Below are 20,358 nucleotides of genomic sequence, written 5' to 3'. Positions count from 1 at the left end.
TCGAGCCACCGAGGTATGAGTTTTCTAATGAAAAGAAGTTTTGTTCCTTTGGTAGTAACGAATACTAGCAATTGATATTAATGGCTTTGTCGACATTACTTTAAAACAAAAAAAATTTTTAGTTTCTCGGTTTTGCGGGCAACTCTTGCTGTTTGTTAAATATTTGCATTATTTTGCTTGACAGTTCATTAAGGCCCTGTGGTTATCAGATTACAGGGAGTAAGCGGTACGAACTCAGATCCGCGAGCAACTTGTTTGCTTCTGAGCTTAACCTTTCATCCAAAAAATATGTGATGAGACAATTCTCTACTGAAGTTCAACGTGCTTAGTTGTTTATAGGTTCGGGAAATGTCCGACTAGGAAAGAGCTAAATTGTATAGAAAATGCTTTAAATGATCATCTAACTAACGATCTAAATCACACAAATTCAGATGTCATAAAATAAAGTACAAAAATAACAAGAGATAAGATAGAAAAAGTCACTACTTACTAACAATAGATAACAGCCAATTAGGACACGTTACATTCTTTCTATCAAAGAGAAGTTTGAGATTACGCATATCAGAACGATAGAAGTCTAATAAATATTGTTGATCGTCAGGCAGCAGTTTGTCATAAGAGCTGCTGAAGGATCGACCTTTAGATGGACCGAGACAATTTTTAGATGACACTGATTTTCCTAAGCAGTAGAGTTTTTTCTCACTATTGTATTCGATTATGGATGAAAAATTGAACCCGGGGTAAGATTGCTGAGGTCTAAACCATTCGATAAACTTCTGCAAATGTTCGGCAGGCTTTGTTGTGAAACCATCGCCGTCAACAAAGTACATGGACTGCAAGGGAAACGATTCCAACCATCTCCGTATGTGTTTGAAATAGAAACCAGGCGCTAATACTTTCGATTTGAAATCAGACCAGTCAACCGAAGAAGCATTTAGTCTGATCAAATTTGAGAAGGATATTGGCACTGATTCCATTTTTGAAATCTCGTGCAAATACCAAGAGTAAGCTCTATCCACGGGGTTCCGTAACAGAAACACAATTTTCACATTTGGCAACAAGCTGCGAATTCTTTGTGGCACTTTGTATTTGTCATAATAAGATGCACTTTTCTCAAAATTGACCTGATTACTTCTAGACATTATCGGGAACTTGCTTTTGTACCAGTCAATTCCCTTCAAGTAGTAACCGTCATTGTCAAAAAATTGCACCTCTTCGTACGTTTTGGAGCTCAGCAAACTGGTTGAGAAATCCGGATGAGCAGACAGGAAAAACTGAAAGGCAGTAGTTCCAGTTTTCTGAGGTCCAACTATTATGATTTGGGGGAAAGAATCGCACTTGTAACCTTTAGGAACAATCTCCCGATGACGTCTGTCATCGCACGGCATTGTCCACATTGGCATAATTTGTTCAGGGAAGATGCTAAAGTGGTACTTGGCCATTTCTATGGGTGAGGCCGCAACTAATCTTAGATTCGTGTTCGTGTCCACGAAGTGAAGTAAATTCCGAAATGCAAATAATGCCAGTCTATCGGCTCCGTAATTGCCAATATGTGTCATGTAGATTGCAACAGGATTGAGGAGTAATGAGAGGAAGGTATCACCACCCCTCACATCCCGTTCTAGCCCCAAAATACCTCCTGGGTAGTCTGTAAAACGCAGTGTCTTAGTATACAAACCCAGCATCTGGCGTGGCAGAACTGAGATGTCATTGTATATGAAACCTTTTCTACCGTAGGTTGCCCGCAAGTGTGGGTATTGTTCAGTCGAGGTCACAGAAACATTCCAGATATCTCTCCATAATTGATATAAGTTCTGAGTAACAGGGTATACACCTGAGTGATGAGGAGCAACTGCGTAGAAGTCCTTAACACGCAGTCCATATTTACCTGCAAACTTTTTATTCTCCACCATTTCTTCGCGCAGCTTCGTGAAAGTCAAATTGTGAGGTTGATAGTGCCTAAAAAGGTGCGGGAACCAATCAAATTCTTTCTTTCTAGAGTTCAATAAATACTTGAAAGCATCAATTTCTTCAGGATGCCTGCCGCGTGTATAAAAGTCGCCGCAAAAACCAAGTTTTAATCTAAAACCAGGTATCAATGTTTGAGCGCTTCTTTGAAATTTGGCCAGCTCATCGATATCAAATTTGGTCAACGCGTTTTCACGGAGCTTAGCAGGCAAGAATACATCGTCGATATCTATTTGGATTAATCTTGTCAAGCCGAATGACAGCTTGCGGTTTGTAAGATAGTTGCATGCTTCCAAAAACAATACTTTATAAAGCCAGTCTGTTCCACCAAGATCATTGCCAATGATCACTTTAGGAATCGAATCATAATGCCCATAGTCAAAGTAAGCAGAGAGCAGTTTCGATTGTTTCATCAACTGACCCGTAGTTTCAGGCATTTTTGAAAAGTCAACGTTGTTTGACGGTATCTCAATTAAAGGTGCAATGTTGGGTAAGCTTTCTTGCTTCATGTAGAACACCAACGAGTTTGAGGTTATATTTTCATACAGAAAGTTAGATTTGAGAATCTTAAATAGCAAGTGATCCGTGGACCGCAGAAATGATTTGTAATATGCTGCTGAGGGAAGTAAGGCTCTTGCATGATAGTTGCATTGCTCAATATTAAAACATATGCCGATAACTGGTATTGAGTGGGTGATAATGACATTTCGAGCATTTTGAAATAACGGTTCCTTCAAAAAATGAACAATCGTGTTGTCATCGAACACAATCAAATATGGCAGCGGCTTGCTCACAGAAAATGCTTGATCATCATCTGATATTTCCTTAACTCGCACACTTAACTTGAGATTCAACAATAGCCATTCAGCGGTGGATTTGAACTTGGTAGTCTTTTTGACCAGAAGGATATATTCTGATGACGGAACGTACCGACTTTCTTTTGTCGACCTTCGGAGCTGCGCAAAATCAACTTTATCAGAACTCCACACATCACTATCGGCTACCAACAAGTACAGATTTTTAATGTATAACACAATCATGCATATCAGAGCAAGCAAAAAGAGTCGCTTTATTCTCCTACTTATGCTGAACATCTGGCTGTGTAATTTAAATTCAAAATAGTTCAGTAAAAAGCAATAAATATCCACTACCGCATTGCAGAGTATCACAATATTGTTCCAGACAAGGCAGCCTTAGTTGAAACAGAATTTTCGCATCTACATAACTGTCTAAAACACCAGAAGCGGGATTTGAAATTGATTCTGTTGATTTAAGCATCCAAATTTAAAATTCCTCTCTCGTAAAACGCACAAACCGGGAATTGGAAATATTAATTGGAATTGTAATAACTGGCAATCAATTGAACATCAAACAACATCCTTACAGGTCGCAAACCTAAAATAAGGGTAAAATTCCCGTCATCATGACTTTCCGTTGTAAATCAATAAAGGAAATTTGATCTTAAGCAGCGTAGGACAATCCAATGGATGAGTAGTGATCCCCTACTATGACTCATCACTGCATCGTATATAATTTTAAAGACAAGGCACTATACTTGTTAGAGCTGCGTCATGAGAATTAAATTTCTATATAAAATTAGACATCACTGCATCGTATATAATTTTAAAGAAAAGGCACTATACCTGTTAGAGCTGCGTCATGAGAAGTGAATTTCTATATAAGTTAATTTGTTATGAATCTAGACTCCCCTTCCGCATTGTGGCACTGCAAGAACTATCAATGTCGTTCGGCCCTTTGGAACCACGGCACCCTCTTAGGCATATGATAGCGCTGCGCACACGAGCAAAACTTATTCTCGTGCGTATGTACGTTATTGCCTCGAGTATGCTTTGTCTTTCTTTACAGCAAGTTTGCTAGCTAGCTCTTTAATAGTGCGCGTTTAGGACGGTCCTGCGCCCCCATGCAAGAAAACACGTGCCGAGCGAAGTTACTTTTCTCGACGTCAAGTATTCGTTGCTCATACTTGAGGCACTTCAATGACTCATAATATTTGTATCCTTCTACGGAATTTTTCAGACACGATTGAGGCGAGTGGGTTTAAAACCTTCACTTCCAAAAAATAACGGCTGAACCTGGACCCCCGTAGGCCATTGGCTTTAATGACTAGTCGCGCGTTTTTATCAGTGGTAGTAGTTTTGTATAAAAGGGACTCACCCTGCAGCAACTGAAGAGTTTGCTCAACCTCGCGTCATAGCAAACGTCATGCGTGATCTTAGCAAAGGCGTCTCAGATCTCTTAGTGTCTCATGTGTGTATACCCACCCTTCGCACGGTGTAGAGGATGTGATAGGGTGAACTATTCACCACAAGGCAATGAATGGGCGTTTTTGGCCTCGATGTCTAATGCAAAGCCCCTCTTTAAATTTGGACTACGTTAGTGTGAAACCGCAACGTCTATGCGGTAAAGCTGTGAGCCATTTGGGGCTCCTTTTTCCAAAGCCATTTCTAATACGTGGCATTTCTCTGTCTGAAGTTTTTCGACAAGATCTTTCTTAAGCGTAAATTTTTTTCAGTCGTGCGGTTCGTCGTTTGTGTGTTATGCGTTCCTGGCTGAGATGAGCATTTGCTCGATCCTCATCTTCAAGAGCGCATGCGGTCAGCGATGCGGCGTACTCCGTTTCGTAATCTATTGGCTCCTTGATGTTAAGTCGGCCCTCTCAGTTTGGTAAGGAACACGGTCGCCGTGTGGATTGAGACACCGGAGAGTCAAGGAACGACGGTAGGACGTGCGTTTGGATGTTAGCTTCCGCGTCTGTGAAGATATTCCGTGAGTTTGGCGTTGTGCTAGACACGGAAATTAATTTTTGTTGCACGCCTCTTGTTAGGCATCCGTAAGCGTTTTTTGAAAGAATTTGAGACTTTGATAACAACAGATAAAAGACCCATTTACGTCTACTGAAAGTTCGAAGTAAATTTTTGCGCAATAAATTTTATTTTTAAATCAAAATTTTTTTAAAAAATTTACACCATTGCTCTCCCACAGTAGTGTTGAGTCCTGTCTATGAAATTGAGGTGAAGCGCAACCGTACCATACAAGGTTTTGCAAAGTATTGAAATAAAATAAGTCAAACATTGAAGCGCAAAACAATATGATCTCTTGCTACGTTCGTTTCAGATGTATAGTGGAAAAAGCAATCAATGCCGAAATCATTTCTAATTGACATTATTGATTATTTGCAACAGCATGCTTAAAAATTTTCCATACAATTTTTTTCAGTTTCGGTATTATCCGTTTTGCTAATCTTCTAGCGCTAAGAGCAAAACCAAAAATCGACGAATTATTGGCTATAATTTTTTGCAAACATCAGGATTTGCACGAAAAGTTCTAAGTTTTTTTTTATAAATAACATAAAGGCTTTGGGAATAAAATCCGACTGAGTTTCATTTTCGACAAAAAAAAAGATGTTCAGGTTGTGCAAATTGAACAAACTTCGTCATCAAAGTTGTTTCTCCAAGTCTCTACTATTTGGGCACCCACACAGTAGTCTCCAGATGTCGTTTTCTCTATATTTCAACTCAGAGCACCTGCTGTATAGCCAGAATAATTTGCTTAGGCAATTGCTTAGCCATAGTAATTTATGCATTGCCATAGCTCAGTAACATAACACTTTTCGGCAGGTTATTTATAAAAGCTTCAGTAGTGGTATAGCCTGCCTATAAAATTGAGAATATACCTATTGCTACCTTACCAGATACTGCTATGCAATAATATAACGAAAACTCGATTGACTAAAACTTTAGACGATTTTTTCCTGCGAACAAAGATACTGCTCGGCAACCTATTGAAGGTGCACAAACAATACGGACATGGGTTAAATAAAAGTATTTTAGTCAAAACAACTGCGAATTAAACAAATGCACCTTAACAAAAAATGTACCTGAATATCTTTAAGAATTGCTTCCCAGAGGAGGACAGAGGCACGTGGAATGTAGCCTGCCAATGTAGTCTGATCTCAAAACTTAGAATAGACAAAAGCTAAACCATACGGTGAATTTGAAGCAAAGAATACATAAATGAAGCTAAAAATTTGAAGATAGGAATGTCTGAGAAGACAGTCAATTTGAAGCAAAGAGTGCCAAATTGTTGCGATAAACTTATTAAATAGATTGAGGATGTTCTAAAAAATCACCGGCGGGCGCACGAAAAAATACACTATCCTGACAGTGGATAACCAATGTGATGCTGACATCCAGTGATTGCACCACGATGCAGTGTTCCTCACCCGGCTGTGCCTGCTGAACATAAATTATGATACCCAAAATTCTGCCTCGTCCTTTCTCTGCAGTTTTTGTACCGCTGCAAAGCTATCAAAACTTGAGGAACGATTGAACCAGCTTGATAGCTCACTTGCTGCACGTTCAATAAGTGATGACACAACTCCTGCAAACATTTGCACTCAGTCCACAGCCGCCAATCTACAGTACTCAGCTATTGTCAATAACCTCCAAATAGAGGAGCAGAACAGAAAAAGCGAGAGTGCAATGTCTTCATAAGCGGGACAAAGCCAAGCACATCCGATGGCGGTATAGTGAAAGCAATCACAGATGTACTACACAATTCAGGTGACATAACGAAACTCCAGAGAATTGGACAAACGGCTGGATATGGAAACCAGAGGCTTCGTGTTACCTACTCTAATAAAAAGAAAAAAAATGGTTTCTAATCAAGGCGAGTCGTCACCTGAAAAAGTCTCGAGACTATTCGAATGTTTTTAACAATCCTGATCTCACCCTGTCGCAAGAATCGGAACAATGGAAACTAAGATGTGAGTTGAGGGTTCTCAGGCAGTAGCATCCCAAAAAATGCATAAATGCATAATAATAATAAAACAAATGCACCTTAACAAAAAATGCATAATAATAATAATAATAAAAAAGCAGTTGTGATCGAAAGAGCAAAGATTCCAAAACCCAATCTTCCTGACTATAACGTCTCTCGCCCATAAAACTGCTGCTTGTAAATTCACGCGCTTTGAAAAAGACGGCGGCTTCAATCCATATTGCGTCAAATATCCGTGCGTACGATGTTTAATTGGGGGAAGTTACCAAAACATGGCTAAATAACGAGGTAGACGACCCATTTGTGCACGTACCTGGCTCTCCAGTATACAGGAAGGATAGAAACGCCATTAACCGACTTGATAAGAAACATGGGGGAGGAGTATGCTTATGTTTCAAAATTGTTGGGATCAAAAAATTAGAATTAAGTGGAAACGAAGATTTCGAAATTGTATGGCAAACCATCGTTCACAATCGGAGAAATTTTGTGATAGCAGTAGTATACCGCCAACCTGACGCCAGAAATGACGAACAACCTCCACGGCTCATAACCTTCAAGCGATTGATGAACTTGCTGTGACCGCAGAAAATCTTGAGTTTGTGATTGCAGGCGACATCAACACCTTTTATGAAGAATTGACCACACTCCAGAGTCATATGCTACGGGAAATCTAATTCAGTTTATCGAACGAAACTCGAGGAAACATGGGCAGCAACTTTCCATCAGAAGAGCACGACTGGAGCTGAGGAAAAAGTTTTTCTCAGTTGATGGACCTAAAGATTGGAACGAGTTACCAGAACACGTCGTGTCAAGTGAAAGCTTGGATATCTTCAAGACACGACTTGACAGACACTGGCAACACAGGATGTTCCGCGAATTGTCCTAGGGTAAGGGACAACACGGAGGAGCTGGTCGACAGAGGCAACAAACCTACAGACCAGAATACTCGAACTCGAACTCGAAGATTGGAACGAGTTACCAGAACACGTCGTGTCAAGTGAAAGCTTGGATATCTTCAAGACACGACTTGACAGACACTGGCAACACAGGATGTTCCGCGAATTGTCCTAGGGTAAGGGACAACACGGAGGAGCTGGTCGACAGAGGCAACAAACCTACAGACCAGAATACTCGAACTCGAACTCGAATATGAGCAAAGTTATGGAGGAGCCAAGATGTATTGCCTACTTGGACAAAATTTTTGCTTGTAGCAGTAGTAAAAGACTTGAATTTACCAATTATGGAAATTTAACAGTACAAAGAGAGGCCTGTACAGAAGGCAACTAATAAATTAATTAAAAAAACATCAATTAAAACAAATAGTGAGCTAAGATTTGCAAATAGAAAAGTGGCATTTTAATGAACAAGTGCAAGGTTGATTAAAATTGTACTTAGAGTCACGCAGTTTTTGAAAAAAGTCTTTATAAGAGATTTTGAGTTGCTTGGTGGCTCAAGTAAATTGAAGACTTTAAAATCATTGATATCATTGACCACTGTTACAATTCGATGAAAAAATGATCTCCCTGTTAGGTTTCTCCTATAGCCAGACGAAGACATATGTTGAACAGTATCACTGCATAAAGATCTTTGGTTCTGCCTAATCGTAAAGTAATTGTCAAACTGAAGGCAGCTTCTTCCAACTCTAATTGATCGCGTTCAACCAAATGATAAGATATCGGATAGCGGTAGGTAAGTCCGTCCTACCAAAACACAATGAAAGACATTTCAGACGAAATTTCTCCGTTAACCTAATAAGAGACACATCTGGACTCCACACTTATGATCCATACAGAAGCGTCGATAAAACGAAAGCATAATGCAAGTTCAATTTGACTCTGCTTGGCAGAGTGTATGGTGCATTGTGCCTCAAGTAGTTGAAATTGTTCCCCCCCCCCCGAGATAATTTTGTGCGTATATGCAGATCCCATTTTAAATTTCACGATACTTCAAGTCCAAGATCAAATGTAGCATCTAACTGTTTCCGTAAATGACCATCTAGAGATAGTGTACCAGAGCATTCCGGACGAAAACAGATGAATGCACACTTGCTGACATTAAAATTCAATTCATTGTCAGCACACCACTTGGAAAACAAACAGATCGTTCTGACAGTTAACAAAAGCATCGTAAACTGTTGAAAAAAATTTTGTATCATCAGCAAAACAGCAACAAATGGAATTTTTAGGTAATGATAGCATGTCATTTATACCCAAGAGGAATAAAAGCGGACCAAGAACGCTGCCTTGGGTTACACCACTTATTATTTCAACAGTAGCTGACAATTGTCCATCAATTCTGACGCGCTGTGTTGCCCAAATAAATACGATTTGAAAAATTCTAGAAATCGATCATCAAGTCCAAGTAATGACAATTTCGTCAGTAAAATATTGAAGTTTAAGCAGTCAAAGGGTTTGGAGAAGTCTAGATATACAACTACCTGTTCTATGTTCTTATCAAAATCAGCGTAAAATTCATCAAGATATAGAAGTAATTGAGTGATAATCGAATGACCGCTTCCGAATCCATGCTGCTTAGAGTTTAATTTATATCGTAATTTGGAGTACAAAAAATCGAAAATAATTCGATCAAAAAGCAGGGACAATCACGGAAGGAGAGAGACAGGCCTATAATTTTCAACAATTGTTCGTGGACTCCTTTTTGTGTATTGGGGTTACAGAAGCACATTTCCAAAATTTAGGCCACCCGCACGTTTCCAAAAAGTGAGAGAATAACTGATGAACGTGAGCCGCTAAAAATTCAGCACAGGAACTTCAAACAAAAAGTGGTAAATCATCACAGGTCTCAAAGGATCCGGAAAGCATTTTTTTCATCTCCAGGCAAATTTTTGTTATTTCTCTAACAATGTCGTAGAGAAAAAAGCCGGAATTGCTGCAGTAGCGCTGAAACATTGCATTACCCATCTTTTTAAATACAGATTTAAAAATAGGTTGAACAGGTTGACCTTTTCGTCTACGGTTTCTGCCGAACAAATCTTTCTAAAAAATTTTTCGGATGTAACTGGCTCTACCGAATAACTGTGTTATTAATTTGAAGGTGTTTTTCACTGTAAATCATTGAAAGGAGGACAGAAGCGCAGCTTTATCAAGTTCAAAAAACTCATTGAGTTCTTTTACCAATTTTGCGATGCAGCAAGAACTCGCATATGGCCGTCTAGCAGATTGTAATTTGTTAACATGGTGAACAGAAAACATGAGTAGTAAAATGGCATATTCCTACGTTTCATGCCTTTTCGTTTTAGGCCAATGGCCACGGCATAATCAACATTTGATTTCCAGTAAGAGAAAAAAATTATCAACTTTTATGCCACATGCAGCACCTGCCTGATACAAATGAGTATTCAAAGACGTTTTTATTAAAGCTGCTAACTGAATAGTCGGATGATATTGATGCAGAAAAACTTCTCTGTGCATACTTTATGATTATGGAATTATGATCTGAGCACCAAGAATTGAGTATCAAAGTCCCATAAATCAAAATGTGAAACGAAGACAAGATCAAGAATATTTCCTCGTTTATGGGTAGAGCTGCGAATAATTTGTTCCAGAAGAAGATCTTGACATAAGTAGTCCAGGAGAAATTGTTCGTCTGAATGTTTAGACATATGAGCATCCCAGTTGACATCAGGGAAATTAAAGTCACCAAATATGAGCACTTGGGAATCATTAGATTTAAAGGAAGATTTGAAAACCTCAAACTCGTCAAAAATATTTTGTAACTCTTCTTGCACTCTGACCGCCGATAAATAAAATTTAGGACCCCTTGAAGGCAAATCAAACAGAAGAACTCCCAACGAAAAGTTTTGGGATAATAGAACACAACTGATGAAGTAGTCAGAGTTTTTTAAATCCCAAACCTTAATACTGCTGCAGAAAGTGTTTTCAATAGCCAAAAGGAGCCCACCATGTTTTGCTTGTTTTCTATCTGCTCTTCCCAAAATTGAATAAGACAAACCACAAAACACAGCAGAATTGTAGACGGAGTCATCGAGCCACGTTTCAACAGTACCAATTACCACAGGCATTTGTTGAAGAATCAGCCCACTAAAATTAATTCTGCGCTCGCTCGTAAGAATGCTTTGGACATTGAGAAGCAAGAAGTTTACCTCGTGTTCTTGGCAATATTTAGGAAGCAAATTTAGTCACTGATTCAATAACGCAATTTTAATAATTAACTATTCTGTCACTATATTTTTGCGCCAATGTGCGTTTCTCAACTCTTAACTGATATTGGGCTTCGCGCTCGAAATTAGACAAATCGGGGTCCACAATTATGTTATGATATTTTGATGACACTCTCAACTTAATGGAATTTCTTAAGAACTCTTTTCTTTTCATTGCATCTTTGAACTTGATTAACAAACGTTGCCTTCCATTGCTTTTTTTTATTTTTCCAATTCGTTTTGTTTCGAAAACTTGATAAACAACCGAAGAACCAATTTTGCTGACTATTTCTTTTAATAGATCACGGTCATGAATTGCCTCAGAAGGACGAGAGCCCCTGACAACCAAATTCAAGTTCCTGTTGTCTTGTTGAACTTGCTCGTTGCGTATTTCTCGTGCAATACAAGATCGAGCTCTGTTTTCTTGCCGTAGATTATGAACCAGCACACTTGCATAGTTCTTATATTCCTTTGGTATAGAAGCTGCGCAAAACCCACATAAGAAATATTGTGTAATGTCAAAAGTTTTTCAGGACTAAAACCTTGCTGACAACAGGGCATAAGTCGTTCTTGCAATTGATCTCTTTTTCCAAGAGACTCTCCTTCGAAATTTGCGATTGCGTTGGGATATTCGAAAGCTACCACTGGCAATAGGGATCAAAAAGGACCAAGAGTAACCACTGCTACCAGTGGTTTAAAAAAATGAAAAAAGAACGCTAGAACAGAAATTTGTATGGACGTGGAACCCATATTGAAGTAGATCCAGAGTGTTCACAAGATAACCGTGAAGAATTTTATATATTATAATAATCATTAAATTAAACCTGCTTACATTGCAATGAAATCATCCTAAAAATATCTACCAATAATAGTACTAACCAGCGATCAAGGAAACAATTATTATATATTTAATTTAACAGACGAAAATGGAAACACTATTACATACTATAACAACGAAAATGAAATTAGTTTAGAAGATAAACTACCTTTTTACTACATAGACATGAATTAAAACAAGATAATACCGGGGCTAACGGCTATACGAAGTTCGACATACAAACTAATAAGAGAAACAACAAATCCCGTCTCAGAAAATATCGATAAACAAAAACAATCAGTAAAAGATGACATCAGAAAAGATTTTTGAAGCTTCTACAATTGGCTGAAAATCTGATAGACCTTAGAAACGAAATTAACGATGAAACAGTAGCAGATATTCAGATATTCTAAAAATGGTATTGGAATTCTCAAATCTGTGCTGGCTAGATAAAATCGAGTATATCGACGAAAAAGAAAGAATTTGGAGAACCATACGCATCAGGAGTACAATTCCATTCAGGAAGCAAATAAAACAACTTTGAGATAACAAATATGAATCACCAATCTTTGAAAGTAATTTGTAGATAAAATCAAACAGTCTTTCTTACATTGTAGGATTAGACAATTACATCAAAAATATTGATTGAGAATATGCAGGACAACAGTCATTAAAATCTACAAGAAGTATAACCTGAAAGTCATTGCCAAAAGAACAATTGAATCAAACTACGATACCAACCACAAATAAGTCAGCAATAAAGCCGAATAGAAAGTTAACACTGAACATGTTTCAAAGCAAAATAACCACCCATACCATTCTTCATGCCTATCTGATCACCCAAAAAAACTTGATTATACAGTACCACAAGCAATAAGCGAACGACCAAAAAAACTTAGCAAACCACACAACGTTTGTTTTGCAAACAATAAAGGTTATTCAATAATTTTTTTAAAGAAATGCGATAATGAGCAAATAGATAACGAACAACAAGAGAAATAAAAATTCTACAGGATGGAACGACAGAAAAAAGACAAATCGAACATATAATTAATAGAGAACATTGTGGATAATTTCACTAGAATGAGTGAAGGCCTACAAAAAAAACAAGAACGTATTTTAGAACAGGCGTTGCAACAAATAAACCAAACGATGAGCACTAATCAAAACCAACGACTAGAGAGTTGACATAAAGAGAATTTCAAAAAATTAAGTACACGAAATGAAGAGTATTGGCTAGGACGTTAAGAAACAACATCAATAGATGAACGGGAAACAACTGTCACAAAAACCACCTATACTTTTATAAAAAATTAAAATATATGATTATAAACGAAGAGGGACCCTTAGAACCAACAAACTGTAATTGTTCACTACCAACAACGATCAAACCATTCGACGGTACAGATCCAGGATATACAGTTGAAGAACACTTGATCAGTATAGCACTATGATATTTAGCCATGGAACTAAACCAGTTAATAAAGCAGGTCACCATCAGTGGAAAGCAAAAGCAGCATTGATATCACAAAAAATACGAGGACCTGCACAAAAATGATACTCAACTCTACCGAGTGCAACAAAATTGGATTGGGAATAATTCTGTATATAATTCTTTGTTTCTCAAAATTCAAACAACAAGAAAAATTAGTCTTACAACATATGAAAAAAACAAAGGAATCGTTAAGATAATTAAGCATTACGAATAGACCCATTTGTTAGAACAGCCTACACACTATATGCTGAGTAAAACATTACATGCTGAGTAATACAAAAAGTAAAATGAACTAAACATTTATCAGAGGTCTCGATACCGAACTAAAAACTGCAGCCTGAAAAAAATACAGGCAAACCATAAACAAACACCAAGGGAATCTGAAATGCCATTCAAGACACTCGTATGTAAAATCGATTAAACGGATCTGACTAGAACTATAACAAAAAACATTAAACGATTTTATGAAGTAAATAAAAGTACTTCAAATCCAGGAGCAGACAAAAATCAGATGTCAGAATTCTGTAACAGTATCGATGACTTAGATCAAAACAGTACAGAAAAATTTGAAAACTTTGTGTGCAATGTACCCAATGGTATAAAAAATATCTAAGAACAAAAGAATTTCAAGGGAAGACCAAAATTTGCTCTCCTTAGTTATTGTAGTTTAAACGGACATAAAAAATGAAGATGCTTGAAAAAACCACTGAAAGAACCACAACAAAAACTGAGAGAAACATCAGTTAACAGACACATGAGAAATGACCAAAACCTACCAAATAAACGGATAAGTTCTAATAACGTTAATGGTAGACAGTTACCTCTGTAATCACCACTATATAGTATTTATAAAAAAGAACCCCAAACAGATCATCACAAAGATACCAAAGAAAAGACAGAAGATCATAGTCAAGTAACAGATGCAAGAGCGGATTTTATACTGGAAACTACTCAAGGAAAAACGACCGCAACCGTCCGAGAAGTTAAAACAGAAGTAGCGAAAGATATAACAACTAGAACCGAAGTCGATAAAACAGTTACAATATATCATACAATAACGACAATAAACCATACTCTGCATACAATTCAGAATACAAGTTTATAAATAATTCAAGATATAATTCCAGAAACAATTTGAGAGACCAATCACCCTATAATTACAAAAACAATAACAAACAGTCAAATCAGAGGAGAAACAGTAATGATAGAAACAGATAATCAAAAAATAGATAGAATAACCGAAGCCGATCAAATTATAACAACTCTAATTCAAATGGTGGAAAAAAAAGTTTAGCAAAAGTTATTACTCTGGTTCATCAAATAACAGAAATAATAACAAACGACATCAAACCAGAAACAGAGTAAATAATATTAAAGAACAACAAACTAACATTAATGACCCTACTGGAATTGACCACAATACCAATACTCGTCAGAATTATCTGACAAAGACGAACAATTGCCTGATTTATATTACGCAAACGAGGACACTGGATACTACCGTTGTATCAATGTTAATTCTTGGAAGAAGATTTCACAAAACAAAACACAACATTGGAGACAGAATTCCTGCTAGACTCAGGAGCAACACGAAACCTTTTAAATGAAGATACATGTAAGGAACAGAGTTATAATAAGCCAATTTTGCAACTAATCCAGTCTACAAAGACTTTAACAGCAGCAAATAACCCCAATATACAGAAATTAAGAACCACACAGTTAAACCTAGCACCAAAAAGAACATCAAATAACAGCCATAAACTCAAAAAACATTTATTTACTTTTCTAAGTTACACAATGTAATCACAATATTCTTGCAACACCATTCTTTGAAGAATACATTGAAACAATAAACCCTCGCACAAACAAACTGACCATAAAGACAAACTCAATTCTAGATAACAATATTACATTCTTTCTAAACTCTACAAAGATTATCCGTATTACTCGAGAGTATATCCAGTTTATAAGAGAGAATCATTATATTTTTAACCAAATCAACATAAAGGCCTAACATTTCCAATACCAAAATTTAAAAATTTTTAAATTTGAAAATTCAAAAATTATCAAACTGAAAAATAAATTACAGATCCCTAGAGTACTTTGAATCATTAAAAAAATACCAAAGTGTTTCAATCACTGGCATTGATGACTTATCACTAGAAAAACAAAGCTTTGTTGATATATACCTAATAAAAAAGACAAACCATGGAATTTCAATCAACAAAGAACTAATAGGTTTTATTTACCAAAATTTAACATTCAAAACCTTTTATATGGAAATATACCAAACCAATTCATTAGATCTATTCTCAACGCTATTTCATCTATCATATGCAAACCAACACAACATTGAACAAGTCCTTAATATTGAACATAATGAAACAATAGACCAAGTTGCAACAATTGAAAGATAACCAAATTTCAAATGTAATTTGGATATAAACCAATATACAAAACGAGAACAAGAGTTCATTCAAATGTTTGATTTCCAACACTCACAGTAAACAAAAAACCAATTTGAAAAAGTATTAACAATCATTCTAAAATATTGAAATGTACAAAAACCAATTTCGATGTTGAAAAAACGAAAGTAAAACTTAACTTACCAACGAAAAAAGACGACGCAGTATTCAAAAAACAAGGAATAAGCAAAGTACCAAAATAACTCAGTGGATGAATTCAAAAACTTTTAGACGTTCCCAAAAGATACGATATTACATCACCAGTTAATAGGGAACATTTGTCAGCTATGAACACTTTTACAAATCCCAATACAATTCTTCGAAATGCAGAATCTTTAAAAATTGCGCTAGACCCTAGATGCTTTAGCAGTATGATAGAAAAATCGAAAAGTAAATGGCCAATAGCACCAGGAAATGTTGACTTAACCAAAATAAACGGAACAATTTTCACAACCGCGGACTTAAATACTGCAAATCATCAAATACTTTTAGATATTGAATCTATGAGATATACACACTTCACCATTGGAAACAAACAACAAATAAATCAAGTTTTTTCATTATCTCAATAGGACCAGCAGCTCTTGCATCCTTATTAACAAACTTTTCGTACCCACTTATCCAAAGAGGAACAGTCATAACATGTCAAGACAATATTTTTGTGCAAACCAATCCATACGAACAAATGTACAAAACTCTCAAAATATACCACTCTATTTTACAAAGAGGAATCTGAAAACAGCACCTGATAAAAGATATATGTTAAAGAAAATCAAATTTCTTGGATATGTCATTGAAAACAAAAAAGTCAAACCACTAACTTCATAGATAGAAGGATTCGAAAAACTGAATCCAACGAACAGTATGAAATTACTACAACGCTATTTAGAAGTAATCAATTTTCAAGCAAAATATGTATACGGCTTGCAACCGATATTAAAAACAATATAAAACTTGTTACATTAAGAAAGCGAGTTCAAGTGGACAAAAGAACATCAACAAATAATTGAAATGAAAAGAACAATAACAAACAAACTCAAAATTGCCATGCTAGACTCTAGTAAACCATTCTGTATTTTAGCAGACGGCGCAAATACCGGAACTGGAGCAACTGCACTTCAATAACTCCCTACAGAAAAAATGAGAGTATCTGCAAATTCAAGGTTATTTACTCCGATTGTAATGCAATTATCAACTTTGTCCTGAGAACGCTCAGCAATCATTTTCTCTCTAAACGCATACGAATTTTTACTTACAGGCTCAAAACACCCATACAAAAAACTGTCAGATCACAAACCAAAAATATACCTGTTCTTATAGAGGAACAAACCAAATCACAGAGTATACTGATTTCAAATTACATTAAAGTAATTCCAAAATCTCCATAAAATATGGACAGATCGAAAAAATTCAAGCATTAACAGATTTAATTAGCAGAACGATAAATGGAAGACACGTTACGAATACAAGAGATATAACCGTGGAAATACCAGACAATTTCAAATTCTTCTTTGCCAAAAGACCATTTGGGAATAACATAGAAAGCAAATATGGCATCTGCTATAATAAAGCCGATAAAAAATCAGAACAATTACATTACACTCTCTTAGCAAACATGCATAACAATTTCTTTGAAATCAACATTGATAAGAAAAAATATCAACCGATATATTATGAAAAGTAAACACTGGAAACAAAAACCAATCTAATATCAAAATACAAACCAAAATAAAAAACTGGAACTTACCCGTTAAAGATAAAGACTACCAGTACATAGCTGTAACCAAAAAGGACCATATGTAAAGCACCATGATGATGATCATCTAGACTCTTAAAGAACGTAGAATCAACCAAAATAGCAAAACTTGATTACGTTAAAAATTTTGACATCTTTTATGATGAAAAAAGTGAAACCACGAATAGATTGATAAAAGATACACAAATGCTGCAACCAGTGATACATCAAGTTAAAATGCGGAAAGAACATATTAACAAATCACATTCAGTTACAGCTGAAATCCGAGGTAACAAAGGATCGTTCGTTTACTTCCAAAAAATCAAGTCTATTTTTAGAGACGAAAACACTGGAATCTTGAATAATAACAAACTTTAACAAAACTTCACTTATCAGAATACGCCAATCATTAACACTATTATTATGCACCTTTCACCAGAATCACTGCATTGATCTTGTAGGCCATACTTGTTTTGAAAAAACAAAACGTAACATTATGGAGGAATAGTGTTTTCTAAACCTTAACATCTGGATTGAAAAATTATTTGCAGATTGCTTACAATGTCAAACAAACAACGTCTTAGAAAATACACGCACGAAAGCAACAACAGAACAACAAGCAAATACAAAATTGTTTTTCAACGAAATGATAATGATTGACACAGAAGTACTGATCAACCCACCATCAGAAAACTATTTCATCTATGTAATTGTAGACGCCTTCTCACATTATGTAAAACTATTCTGCGCACACAAAAACAATGCTTACTATGCATATACTGCATTTTTCGAGCCTTGGTTCATAAGTTTTGGACTAGCAAATGAAATCCGATCAGATAACGGTTCAATATATATTAAAACAGAATGTAACCACTTTGAAATAAAACTCAAACCTTGTACCATCTATGCACCGTGGAGCAACGGCTTTGTTTAAAGTTTAAAGTGCTACAGAATCATTGGAAAGCTCTTTGGAACTTTAGTTAACGGAAAATAAAAGAAGTGGTCGAGAAAAGTGAATTTTTTCCCCTACGCTGATGATACGCAATAACAAACAAGAACATGAATCTCACCGTACGAAGTTCTTTCCAATCAAAAACCTCGAAAACAAAATCAAATAAAATTAGAAACGACATTTTACAAATTGGGAAACTGTAAACCATTAGATAGTAGTGTGTGCAAAACACAACCAACTCAGATACATTTAGAAAAACAATAAAGTCATCCCAAAAAAGCGGGGTTACAAAAATTAACAAACGCAAAATGGTTCTTAGACAACGCGAAACAATCCAAGGAAACATACCAAGCAATTACAAGTTTCCCTAAAACAGAAATAGTTTAATGAATAAAATGAACACAAGAATAAAAACGATAAAAACCTTTCCAAAAACACACGTTTGTTTTACTAACCAATCAACAAAACGTTGATGGAGTCTAAAAAACTACCCCTCAAAACCGGACTATACCTAAAAGTAGATAAATCAACAGATATTACAAAAGTTTCACAGGACATTTAGTACAAATCATTTGGTACCGTATTACCCAAAAGAAAAACATATCAAAGTAGAGCTAAAAAATGAGTTTTACGAGATAACCTTCCAATAATAAAACAATCAGAATCCTTTAAAGTTACAGAGCCACAGAAATCAAAGTCGCTAGAGTCACCGAAGGAAATGAGGAACAAAAACTGAAACGAACAAAAATTATAACCTCAGAAAAAGGAAACTGACATTGCAATCCTAATAATTAACAAAGAAATAACAAAACTATTAATAGAAAAATAAATCACAACGATAATTTAGATCATTCTTTCTTCAGACCACATATCACTCTTCAGATATCACTCTCCAGATATCATTATTCGTACATCTACTCGTCCATATCATTCTTCAAAGATCACTATTCAGATATCAATATTCATACATCTACTTGTACATACCAGTTTTCAGACGTCAGTCTTCAGATATCACATTAAATAATACAACTCTTTATTCAAATAACACTCTTCAAACACCACTCTTCCTTCAGATAGCAACCAATGATAGTAATCTTACTATTAGCTCATCAACTGTTAGCTCAAATACTAATCTCCATATTAGTTCATCTTAGTTACGATTAAATTTGCCCAATAAGTTAGTCATTACGCTAGTAAAAATTGTGTCAATGGATTATCGATAACGTGTCACCAGTATGTTATCAGTATGACAACTACAGTTCACAGCAATTTTTGTTCTCAATAATACAACTACAGACCTTAACTGATTCATCAACTCAACCTTTCAGCTCTGTATATTCTGTAATTTTTTTCATTCAATTTTTTTCATTCAAAATTTTTTCATTCAAATTCTTCATTCAAATCAAACATGCTATCAACGCAACCATTTATAAACATTCATATGACACAAATAGCGACCCATTCTACATTCACTTTTCAAACAAACGCATATGCTCTTCTGTCAAAAACAATATGCGACAGATCGGATCGTGTTAAAACAAAAATTGTCAAACAGTCATAATGTTAATGCACAAACAGTCTTCAATAGAAATGCCACTCAACACTATAATACATCAACCATTCATGAGGTATATTCATTTTTTTATGAACTACACTTCTATGCTCTTTGTACACACCTCACGTCTGTGCATACACTTAAAACACAATTAATCCGCACTCGCATTCATCATTTCAATTCTAACTAACAATTCAACAATGCACGAGATCAATGAATTTACTCATTTATGTAACCACTTGGAAATAAAAATTAAACCATATACAACCTATGCACCGTGTAGCAACGGCCTTTTATAAGGTGCTAACAGAATCATTGGACAGGTCTTTAGAACTTTAGTTAACGGAAAATAAAACAATGGGTTGAGAGAAGCGAATTTTCCCCTACGCTT

At 35.9% G+C, this 20,358-nt stretch overlaps 2 protein-coding genes across 4 annotated transcripts in view; one reads left to right on the top strand and one right to left on the bottom strand.

Moving 5' to 3' along the window:
- Positions 1–20,358, top strand: part of LOC142341835 (RUS family member 1-like) — a 176,175-nt gene that overhangs the window by 28,433 nt on the left and 127,384 nt on the right. Inside the window, exon 1 of one of the 3 annotated variants that reach the window (XM_075393088.1) lies at positions 6,077–6,095. The exons of the other annotated variants lie outside the window; for them this stretch is intronic. The gene's annotated coding sequence lies outside the window, so the exon portion shown is untranslated. Of the gene's footprint in view, positions 1–6,076; positions 6,096–20,358 lie in introns of those variants that run through there. 3 annotated transcript variants of the gene reach the window in all.
- On the bottom strand, positions 354–3,410 carry LOC142341832 (bifunctional heparan sulfate N-deacetylase/N-sulfotransferase 2-like). Its single transcript, XM_075393084.1, has one exon. The coding sequence runs from the start codon at positions 3,060–3,062 to the stop codon at positions 483–485; it is 2,580 nt and encodes an 859-aa protein (XP_075249199.1). The 5' UTR covers positions 3,063–3,410; the 3' UTR covers positions 354–482.

This window comes from Convolutriloba macropyga, chromosome 6 (assembly GCF_964194025.1).
Source record: "Convolutriloba macropyga chromosome 6, txConMacr16.3, whole genome shotgun sequence".
Classification (NCBI taxonomy): Eukaryota; Metazoa; Xenacoelomorpha; order Acoela; family Convolutidae; genus Convolutriloba; species Convolutriloba macropyga.
Note: the sequence above shows the minus strand (reverse complement) of the source record. Positions and strands in the feature narration are given on the sequence as shown.

Bases quoted from the DNA above. Each gene is read 5' to 3' on its own strand.
- LOC142341832 (XM_075393084.1), bottom strand. From the start codon at position 3,062: ATGTTCAGCATAAGTAGGAGAATAAAGCGACTCTTTTTGCTTGCTCTG.